At 37.3% G+C, this 12,376-nt stretch overlaps 1 protein-coding gene across 20 annotated transcripts in view; it reads right to left on the reverse strand.

The window, feature by feature from the left end:
* LOC123508378 (tight junction protein ZO-1-like) overlaps positions 1–12,376 on the reverse strand; it is a 206,367-nt gene that overhangs the window by 5,389 nt on the left and 188,602 nt on the right. For 12 of the 20 annotated variants that reach the window (XM_045262067.1, XM_045262063.1, XM_045262059.1 and 9 more), the window contains 6 exons: positions 10,545–10,826; positions 8,119–8,649; positions 6,893–7,041; positions 6,133–6,424; positions 5,671–5,867; positions 3,511–3,719 (listed from right to left, as the gene is read on the reverse strand). In XM_045262067.1, coding sequence (XP_045118002.1) covers positions 3,511–3,719; positions 5,671–5,867; positions 6,133–6,424; positions 6,893–7,041; positions 8,119–8,649; positions 10,545–10,826 — 1,660 coding nt within the window. The remainder of the gene's footprint in view (positions 1–3,510; positions 3,720–5,670; positions 5,868–6,132; positions 6,425–6,892; positions 7,042–8,118; positions 8,650–10,544; positions 10,827–12,376) is intronic. The other 8 variants (XM_045262069.1, XM_045262064.1, XM_045262060.1 and 5 more) reach the window with 5 other exon arrangements.

Here is a 12,376-nt window from a genome sequence, read left to right on the forward strand (position 1 = left end):
AGAGAGAGAATAAATAAATAAATATAGAAAAAAAATAAATAAAAGCTACTACACTATAAGCTGACAGCCATTAGTTGGAAAGTCTTACTGATACAAACTAAGTATCAATCAACTTGTGCTGCAGTTTTGTCCAATGAATTTTCCTTTCTAATTCAATCAGTAAAAAATGATTAAAAACTAAAATAGAAAAATATATAAATAAAAATATAGTAATAGTAATAATATTAATAACAATAAAAAAAAAAAAAAAAATCAAGGTCCACTGAATGAGTTTAACATGACTTTCATGGTTGATCCAAAAGAGATGAATGATTTTGAAACCTGAGCCCTGTAAAGGCAATTGATGAAGGTATGTTATACATCATTATGCATAACTTACCCTCTAGATATTCCTGACACTCAAATTTAGATTTTTTTTTTTTTTTGCAAGAAAGCTAACATTATCATCATGCAAGAGAGAGAGAGAGAGAGAGAGAGAGAGAGAGAGAGAGAGAGAGAGAGAGATTCACTTATCATTTTTCTTTCAAATGCAAGGAAGCATTCATAAACAAATCCCTGTGTTGATATGCTTCCCACAAGGCAGCCACATCCCTCAGATGTCTGGGAGTGAGTATCTGGTAGAAATTGTGCTAAATGGTTGTTTTTATGAAGCTGCAATGCCTGGGTTGGGCTAAGAAGTGTGATGTCACTGTTTACATACACCTTTAGTTGAGGAAAAAAAAAATAAATAAATAAAAGAAAAAAAAAAAAAAAAAAAAAAAAATCTTGGTGGTCAGGCAGTTAAAAGCCAAAACTATACTTTGAAGCTAATACATAATCCTTGTTGTAATTTTCAAATAAACAAATAAATAAAAAAAAAGACTTGGCATGATTAAATGCTTATTTCATAAGGCACAGTTTGGACAGATCTCTGAACACAACCCAGATAGCACTGCCTCTGTGTACAGTCATGAATGCAGATCTTCCTTGTGTCACAAGAAGATGGCCCAGAAGAGGCAGCTAGAGATTTGAGGAACAAAGCTTCACATGGAAGTGCCTTACTTCTGTACATTAATTCAAACATGATGTACTAGAGGATTATAACAACACAATATCCAAGACAATGAGATAGATAAAACATAAAAAATCAGTATCACAGATGGGCACGTCCCACTGTTGCTTTCTTCTTCAAGCCTTGAGTAACTTGGCTTCACTCGGTGGGTAGCCGCAGGACTCAACTCTGACTCACAGGTACAGATGAAGAAGTATTATACAATTTCATGTTATAGGTGTAGAGTGCATCTCTGAGTAAAACAATGATACACAATGGTAACAGTAAGATTACTGAAAATTGAGACATCACTGTTTTTCAGTATATAATGGAAAATAGTCCAGTGAACTGTTCATCAAATTTTGCATGAGTGCCATGCAGAGCTGCCCTCATCATGTATTCACTGACATTCAATAAATGAACGGCCTGAATGCTGACATGATACATTGTCATTCACTTCCAATTCAACTTGCATTATAATTATATGCTAATATGTAAAACTATGTTACATACTTCATCTTATTTTTTTTCAGCATATTTGTGATAATCTATCATACTGCTTCTTGACAACCATCAACAAAAAAGCTGTCCAGCTAAACAAGGTAACAGCTGTACAATAACAATTCATGTCAAAAGTGATATCACTAAAAATCACATTGCTTTACCTGAATTCTGCTCATTATCAACTTAACACAACCTTTATGGTATCTTAAATGAATATTAACAAATATTTTCCTATTTCAGATTATTCTTGCACATTGCTTGATGCTTCTTCAATATATGGTCCTTACAATATACAGGAGAGATTTTCTTCACATTAACTTGCATAAAGTAGGTGCACAGGATGATTAATCTCCATTACTGCCTTGCATGCTAGTTCTCAATAAAATACTACTGTTGCAATCAAACTTGTGACAGAGGAGACTCAGTAAACCATGAACTTTTAATAAGTGATGAGTGAACCCAAGTTGTGTCTTCAAATAACCTGCAATCCAAATGTGTGACCAATGAATGCTTATTCAAGGACCTAATTCAAAGTGCTATTCCCCATCTCAGTAATGAGTAACCCTGTGATAGTGTACATTGATACACAAAAGGCATATGACACTGAAACCTGCAACATCAGTGAGTGCTTAAATTTTCATTTTCATGCGTGATGTCAGGCAATTGTTTGCATCAACAAAGTTAATATTCTGCATTCTTACTCATAACTAAAGCTTCTCCATCTGTATATTTTTCCAGTTCTACTTAAATTCAGGGTCTATATCTTGCAACCCAATGATCACAAAGCTTCAAAGCGATATATATATATATATATATATATATATATATATATATATATATATATATATATATATATATATATATATATATATATATATATATATATATATATATATATATATATATATATATATATATATATATATATATATATATATATATATATATATATATATATATATATATATATATATATATATATATATATATATATATATATATATATATATATATATATATATATAATTTATTGCCTGTTCTGTAGAGTATATTACAGTGTACTTCTACCTATCACCTGTTCTGTTTTCATGATTTTATTTCATGGTATTTTTGTAAATACATATTATGACACATGTGGGTGTTATACTTTCATCTGAAATAATATAAACAAGTGAGGGAACCATGTTGTTTTTTCAATGGCAAAGTTAACAATACAGAAGGATGATGCAGGGCTTCCTCCGGTAGAGAAGCCCAGGTTTTTACCCCTGTGAAGATTGGCCCAGTGTTTGTATGACTGAGGTGACAGGTCTGTGTGTGGCCTTGAGGGAGAGAGGACAGGGCTGGGTCATGGTGCCCTGCTGTTGTGCCCCAGTCAATACTAACATTCTGGTGTGAGGCATCAGGGAATGCAGAGTTTATAACTGCTTTCAACATACTGGCAAGACATACATATCTCTAAGTGTTGAAGAAGTATGTACGTACTACGTTTCAGTTCCAGATGAGTTCTGGAAGAGACAGCTCTAATCTATCTCCTAGAGCTTTCTACAGAGCCTTGATCTAGTTATTGCACACTAAGGTAGGTTATCCAGCAAGCACAACAGTATTTACAGAAGGTGAGGACAAGCAGGATTAGCAGCATAAAGGAGTTATTAGTAAGAAAGTCTGCTTTGAACACTGTAGTGTTAGAAGAGTAGCAGCAGCAACATCCCACAAGCAAAGGTCACACCAGCCTCACTCCTCACAGTGCAAAGTCAATCACTTTCAGGACTTGGAGGCTTTACCAGCAGTGCTTCCTAATGAGCCTAGTTAACCTAGATCCAATAGTTGCTTTACAACTCTAGCAATGTCTTCACACCTTCTGAAAGCCACTCAATGAAATTTCTTATCATATGAACAGCTCATATCCAGGTGTTATTTTCTGTCTGTGTGCTCTTGACAGTTCTGGCAAAGCCTCCATGCTACCTCCCCTAACTGACCTCTGTTTTGGTCGAGTGGAGGGACCAGTGAGTTGTCCTGGCAGACCTTGAAGTAAATCTCCTGTTTGATGCCCTTGGTTATGGCTCCCTGGGGAATGACTATGGACACGCCAGTCTCCTCAGAGGTGAGTGTTCCCCCCTTGTGATCAAAGACCCCTCGCGCCGTAGCAATCACCTTTTGTTTGCCTTCTTCTGCCATTGACCACCTGCTGAGTGGTGGGCACAGCTTCCATTAGGTCAGGTTGGCTCTACTGACACTATGGTTACATAGACAGACAGACAAAGGGAAGATACTGAGATAGTGGCAAATAATTTCTGATTAGTCCACAAGATTAATAGTTATGCTGACAGTTTTGGAGGCATGAATTAATTAGGATATTTTCTTTTAACTCTTGCTGCCTGTAGAAGTATTAGAATAAGATGTGTACAACATGCACATACAGAGAGTGCACAAGGTGAACTCCACATAGGGTGAGCACATATTACAGACAGTCACTCCTTACACAGCTCAGCCTTTACCCTAATGCTGCTGAGCTTGGAGAAACTATCCTTATGAGAAGGAGACTTCAGGAAACTGAGCCTCAGAAATCTTGTTAGGAAGAACCAAAGATAACCAGTGATTCATCAAGGAGGAGTAACATTAAACAGTTCAATCTTCACAGGGTTATTGTGGTTAACAAATTTTATGACTGAACCATTGTCCTTAGTTATACTTTTATGAAGCTCAAATAAGGCTAAGGATGAAAATGTGATAACACTAATGTACTATTATCATTTCTGCCGCATCTTATAATACTGATTTATACACTTGCTTCTACTAAAGCACTAGTATGACAAGACTAAGACAATTATATAATTGGCTCATCCTTAGACTTTTTTTTCACAACCACTAAATATACCCAGTCAGCCCTGATGCAACCAAGGAAGAGCTATTTACACTACCCATTACCACAGTTCACCAACCTGCAACTCTTAGGCTGACAGGGGATAGATGCTGAGATACAAGTGTGGACAAAGAATAAGTTTCTCTTCAAGCCACATCACATCACTTCTCAACAATTTCAGGTGATGAAACATAATGCCAAATTTTATAAGTTAAAAAGAAAACTCAAACTGCTCAATCAACATAGATTAAATTCTAATGTGACAAAGTGAAAATAGGTTTTGTCCACAATTATACATCTTTGTTTCCCAGATTCTTTTCAATATATATATATATATATATATATATATATATATATATATATATATATATATATATATATATATATATATATATATATATATATATATATATATATATAATCTGCCTATGATATGACTTTCACAGCAGTCTTCCATTTTGGTGTTAATACACAATTAAAATATGGGAAATATATTCCTTTTCTAAAACTATGGACTTGAGAGTATTTACAAAGTTGTAATGACTCTGCCTCTTTGTGGCTCATGATTTGATTTGAAGATAAGTTACCAGGTCCTTGACAACAAGCAGGGCAGGAATGCTTGGCACTGCATCACTGAAAATACCAACATTCCCAATGTTCCTTGTTATTTATTTATCTATTCTTTTTAGTTGTGTTTGAGTCAGTAGTGTATGTCATGTACAAACATGATGAGAGGCCTAAGAACTGGAAAAAACACTAAATACTAAAAGAAGCTTTAATTCTCATTGAGATCTTATGGACAAGAAAATAATTCTTACTGTGATGTATATACATGTAGATATGTGTGCATACTCACTTTCATCACACTCTGGGCAGGATATTCAAAACTGGCTGACAGATCACTGACAATGAATGGCTTCTTACCTCAAATATTTTATGCACCTAAAAGTGAAAAGACACAAAAGAAAGAGAGAGAAAGACAACTGTAAGAAAAGTTATTATTAGAAATATCATGTTGATATTCAGACTATTCACTAGTCCACAGGAAATTTGCCTGCAAGAGATTGAATGACTGAGGAAAGGCACCCAACATGAGTGAAAGCCTCTGCTGCAGCACATTTCAGGTGACAGGCCATGAAAAGTATCATCATTTAGGAACATAAAATGTCCCCTTTCATCACGGAATAAGTTCCTGGTAAAAATAACACTTTTAGTTACCTGCCTGATGCATGACCAAGCTAACAATTGACTTATGGAATGGCACCTTAATTTTTACCTGTTTCCATGGTCAGAATAAGTCGGGAGGTTGGGGTGGCCTCCTGGGGGACCACGAGGGTCTGGGGGTTTCTTGTACAGCTCAAAAGCACTCCCCTTGTGGTCATGATTGGGCAAGTCACGGCCCCCAACTCCTGCATCCCGTGGTGGAGGAACATTTAGGTAACAGCCACTACGGCCCGAGGCAGAGGAAGAGACCTGTGTCATGCAAGTTTCATTTTAGCTGTTGCCATTATAATCATCCTAACAAACTGCAGGATCATGATTAAAAACATTACAGATAGCTGAGATATTTTTTGATACTACACTTCATTGAGAATGTCAGTCTGGTGAATAGACTGATGGTAGTTAGAGAAAATCTAGTTATAATACAGTTGCTGCAGTCAGTATCCCTGGTAATGAAAATGTTTATGAAAGTATAAAAATAATGTGATGATAAAAATGAAGAGCAAATGAACTTTACCTTACTGTATGAGGATCTGCCAAAGGTGTCATATTTTCTGTCTAGGCTGCTGCCTTGCCCACTGTCTAGCCCACTGTAGTCATCACTCAGACCTCCGTTGCTTGTGGTGTGATATGTGCCACGCTCATACACCTTCCGACCATCAGTGTATATATCCCCCCATATCCCACCCCCTTCCAGGCCTGGCACCATGCCTCCTGGAGCTTGGGGCTTGTAGTTTTTTGGTTTGGGTGGTGGGACTGGTTTGTAGTTGCTGCTCTTTGGTGGTGGTACCGGTTTGTAGTCGGATGACCTGTGATGAGGAGATAATCTTAGGATGGAAAATTTCTTCTCTCCTAAACATGTTGTCTTTACTTCCATACCTTAACATAATATATATATATATATATATATATATATATATATATATATATATATATATATATATATATATATATATATATATATATATATATATATATATATATATATATATATATATATATATATATATATATATATATATATATATATATATATATATATATATATATATATATATATATATATATATATATATATATATATATATCTTTTCCTCCATTGACTAATATAAGGCAGAAATTACTGTGGTTGAAATCACTATGACTAAATGATCTTATGCTGCAACAGTAATGATAAATTTACTTGATCTTTGAGGACATTTCTTAACAGCATACCAGCCACTGTTTAAGGTTTTTCAGCCACTGACTACAATGTCAGTAACAAGGCAGCCACTCACCTGTAAGGGTCATCTGAGCGGTAGGTGGGGGGCTGAGAGGAGGAGCGGGAGTAACGATAGGGTTCATGAGGTGATCGGGGATGCAGTCTACTCTTGAGGTCATCATGAGCATTGGGACCGAGAGGAGGATTGCCCATGTCATAAGGGCTCTAGATTTGGATTAGGAAAGGATGTTACATTAGTGAGTGATCAATGTAAAGGTTCCTATAACTGCTTACCACAAAATTTCCTTTGCATTTCTTCCATCTTGCAGGATTCAATGTTTATATTAAAGCTTTTTAACATTTAACATACACAAATATCATCTAATATTTCTCAACTAGGTTCAAAGACATTATGTCCCATTGTTGCAGTCATTGCACAAAATACTGCAGTTTAACTCTGAAGTAATATTGCCAAAATATGACAATGTTTCTTAAACTCAATCATTTATGAATTTGCTAGGATGTTGTTTTGAATACCCTCAGACATCATACTACATGTACATACTATTCATCATTTCATTATATTTTCATTTCTTTCTTCACCAATGTTTTCTTATATCTTAAAACTAACCTGAAAATTTCAGACATAAGTACATTCTATACATTTGTTCTCACTTCCAAACTGTGAAGTACACTTAATTGCTGAGGAGTAAGAGAAAAATGTTATAAGAAGAATTAGTGGAGCCTGTGTTCATGTCACCTTAATGCAGCCCCTGCCTTGTCACCCACCACTTGTCTTGGGAACCAAAGCAGGCATTAAGTATTGGTGCAGCAGCCACCATATACAGTTCATCACCAGAGAGAACATAAACACAATGACCTCGCAATGAAATCATGTAAGTGTTGTTAGAAAACTACCTAATGAAGATAACTGCTCACTTCTTAGAATCATTGCAATACAGTACATGAGGATGAAATTTTCCATCCACTCAAGAGAAAAGAAAGTGATGAATTAGTATCATTATTAAGAAATTTTGCTACAGTTTCTGGGTGAGTGTCTTAGTTTTCTTGTGGAAAGACATAATGAAACTTAATAAGTGTATATATATAGGGTTAGAAAATTATTATGTGATGCAGTTTTTAAAATGACATTCTGTGACAAATTTACTGAGGAAGGATTCATACATGCAATACATAGTTCGAGTATAATAATTTGAGTTCCTACTGCTAATAAGTACATATGCCAGTACAGCCAGTGAAGAGGGAAGGAGGAGCACGTGGTGGCTGTCATGCAGTGCTAACCTTGTGCTGGGGGTCTACACTGCTGCCTCGTCCTGTGTTGATGTAGTTGCCGTCATAATCAAGCTCCTTCCCAGAGCCAAAGTCCTGGCCAGACCTCACCCTGCCAGGCTTACTGGTACGATCTACTTTTGGGGGCACTTCTGGACCAGCCTCATTAGAGTGGCCATTGATGTAAGGGGGAGGTGGGACCATATTCCCTCCAGGCCCAGGGGGGGAGTACCCCATGTGTGGAGGACTCCGGCCGGGAGGGACATTGGGTGAACGGCGGTGATGAGGAGAGTGCATGGGAGGGGAGAGGTTCTGCTGGGGAGGTCGACCACCGTACCCAGGCGGCGGTACAGCTGAATATGGGGAGCCAGGGTGGGAGGTCATGCCTGCAGCCCCTGCCCCTGCTGTGCTGCCCTGAGCACTCATGGGGGGGCGAGAGGCATACAGGTCTGAGCCATAAGAGCCACCACTGGCAAAACCATACTTGCTGTCCCCACCGTGGGACTTCCTGCGGTCGTCGTAGGTTTCACTGGGCCCAGTTGGCTGGAAGGGGGGCAGCAAGACATGCAGTACATTGTACAATGCTGTGCAGGCAGCTTACCATGCCACGCTGATTTACACAAACAGGAATCCTAGCACACATTATTACAGCACATGAAAACAACCACTCATCCTAACAGAGGAAGCATGCAAGGGTCCGCATCCATAAGAAGGAATCTAGTACCCTTGAAATGGCTTCAACTATCAGAGCTGCAGTAATGATGTGTTTTAGGATTCCTGCTTGTGATAGTGCAACAACAACAACAAGCTTCAAATACAAGAAAGCCTCGGTCTACTATAAATATACTTTTAACTTAGTAAATCAAACTTAAAAAACTGATAAGAAAATTATAGAAATAATTTGAAGACAAAATAAATTTCTAAAGGAATTAAAAAGCTAAGTCGTGCCTTTTAGAGTAGGAAGTTGTAATTTAATTAGTAGTAAGATAATTTGAATGAAATAAATCAAGATTGCACTAGTTTATGAACCTCAGAGCCATTACGGTTGTCATGTTGCCACAATCTCAGACAGGCTAAAGAGTTCACCTCAGAGTTGAGCAAGGAATTAGTGAAGTAACAAGGCCATGTTAAGTCTGCATTAAAGTTTTTATAGCGACCTTTTATGGAAAATGGTGCAAAAATTTAATTATGTAAAAGAGTTGTGTCTCAGATAATGGTAAATAAGGTGTGGCTGTTTTGTTTTGTGGAGAGTGATGCTTGTATGAGTACTAATATATTCAGGAGGATCAAAAAGGATCTAACTGAGGAGAGAACAAGAGGTGGAATGTAATGCAGGTGACTGCATATATCATTCAGAGCTGTACAGGACACTCCTCAACCAGCTCAAAGCACCAATATTAGACCCTCTCAAGTCTATGAAAGCACATGCATAATGTAAAAAAGAATGTTTGTGTCTGCATGTACTGGAAGATGTTTACTGACTCACATCATTGGAGTTAATCTTCCACAGAATTACAAGATTTTGATAACTACTTACATGTTAATTTCTCTTAACACAAGACCTTATTTCCTCCAGTGTCATCTCCGTTTTTTAAAGGTGTCTTGTACAATATTTGCTGCCTTGACCTTTCTCTGCTCTCCTGAGCATGTTATCCTATTATATCTATTCACCCTTTCCAGCCTTATCTTATCATCATTTGTCAACAGCAAGAAAAATATGTGATTTTATTCTAAAAATACAGCCAGTGTGTAAAAAAATTGTATGAATCGTTACATCAAAGGCAATGCACTATATGCAATTACAGATACTAAATGTTACATATGCATGTATGAGATTCCAATATTATGTATCAAAAGTAGAGGAAGTATGTGAACAGTGTCGATAATTAACCCTACTTCTGGCTTCTACAGGGAGTAGTACCATATAACCTGTGTCACCAGTGTAGCCATTTGCATCACCATGAGAGGGAAACTTAAAAGCCAATGAAACAGCTTGTTTTGTAGTCTTAAGTCATATGAACCATATAAGGAATTTTGCATTGCTGGCTATTCATTCCATGAGCAAAATAACCATTACAGTTCATGTTACAATACTAAACAAAAGACACTAAATTAAATAGAATCAGAGTTTAAGATGAAGCTGGTGCATCAATTTCATATCGACAGTGTCTGAGGCACAAAGTAACAAGTGTGCACTGTAAAATAAAAATGAAAAAAATAACAAAACATTTACAAATATAAACAAAGCAGAAGCACATAAAATCCACACTAACTGGGAAGGATGAAGGGAAGGTGCAGGGAGGTGAAGGGTAACAAACCCACTGCAAAACTTACACTTGTGCTGTGTGGTAATGAACGCTGCTGTAAGTATTGAATAACATGGTGTTTGTCAGTATAGGGATAACAGAGTGACAGTAGATAATAAACATAATACTTACAATCCTGGTGGGGCTAGCAGTGTAGGGTGGAGGGCCGCCATATGCATTGGGCTCTGTGTCTTCAGGAGCTGCTAAACTGGGGTCTGAAGAACTCTTCACCATACGGCCCCTAGGTTCTCGAGAATCTGGGTACATGTTGTGGGGAGGAGGATGGTGGTGGAGGGACTTGGAGGGGGTTCGAGATTCAGGTCCTGTTTCCAAGTCAGACTCAGGAGAGGAAGCATAGGAGAGACGTGAAGTCATGGGAAAGAGGAAGTCATCAGACAGAGCTTCAGGAGGCTGCTTGAAGGAGCCACAATGTTGGTACAGAAAATAATTTGTGCAGGAGAGAAATTTCAACAGTTTTGATGAATGACGTAATCACAGAGGAGTTGGAGAGACAGGACGATGCAACACGAGCCACATTCCAAGAGCACGGTACATGGAAAAGAAGAAAACATGGGACAAGTTACAAATATTGTATTAAGAGGACATATAAACGTATATGTATATAAAGAAGAAACTCACAATTCTAATCATGATTGTCATTCACCATCATCCTTTTCTATAATACTATTTCATATATGCAGATAAGGCACAACAAGATTCCACATGGCAACAACAAATGACCACTCCAAACAGGAGTTATGGAAAAAAATCTAATAGCAATATATCAGCAATATTGTAATTTCCCGCCAAGAGCAGGGTGTACAGTGAGACTCATCTTGCTCTTAAAACTAGCCTTTGACTTCAGAACTGAAACACGTAAAACAAACTAAGACTCATAAGAAATATTAGTAAATAGTTTTGAATTTCCATGCACTAACAAATATGTTACAGGAAACTATTAAATGAGAATGTGCATTAGGAAAAGTGTTCATTTTTTGTATAAAATCTAAAGATTCCAATGCATGGCGTGACTTATCAGTAAGGTTGATTCAGTACACAGCCTCAAGCATTAGATAAGTGAAAGCAGCAGCTAAATGTAGGTGCGCTCTTCATCAATGGTGAAGAGTTTCTTGCTGGGAAAGGAGGGATAGAAAGAAAGGGAAGAGGAGAGAGCCATTCTTGGAGGTGGTGGAGGAGGTGGGGAAGGAATGGATGTGCGCATGGGGAGTGGGGGTGGATGGGCAGAGCTGGGCATCATTGAGCTTGAGGATCTCATAGGCACACTGGGTGGTTTTCTCTCCTCAGGCAGGACAGAAATATGACCATTCATCTTCATTTGAGGAATTTCTTCCACCACTATCTCAAAAGATGGTTCCTCTTCATTTTTAGGGGGTTCACAGTCTCTCTCTAGACATATTTCTGAGTCCAATTCCTTGTTATGAATCAAGAAAGAGTTCAGTTCCTCCTCAGACCCACTTGGGGAAGGAATGAGAGGAAGCAGGTATAAATCAGACAGGAACTCTACAGGCTTGAGTTACAAAGTGTTGTGGAAAAAGTGTAATAATAATATAGAAAATATTACACACATACAAGATAAAAGAAAGAAAGGTATGGCAAGGCAATGATAAATCAAAACCAATCAAGAACACATTAACAACAATCACATCACATAATAGACAAGCATGTGAATCAAAAGGTGAATGCATGGTAGATAAACAGAGACAGGAATGTACAAGAGGGAGGAGGAGACAAATCACATATTAGTGCCAATCTAGTGAGTGTTTAGGAATACAGAAAAAAATAAACAAAAAATAAAATTATAATCACAACTGCCTTCATGCCAACAAACTGCTAAAATATAATGGAGTTTGGTGCATTAGGGAAGCACATCAACACCCTGAACAAAACACTAACAAGCAATCCACACACCAACACTACTGAGTTATGTTGGCAACTTATGTAGC

The sequence above is a fragment of the Portunus trituberculatus genome, chromosome 24 (genome assembly GCF_017591435.1).
Source record: "Portunus trituberculatus isolate SZX2019 chromosome 24, ASM1759143v1, whole genome shotgun sequence".
Classification (NCBI taxonomy): Eukaryota; Metazoa; Arthropoda; class Malacostraca; order Decapoda; family Portunidae; genus Portunus; species Portunus trituberculatus.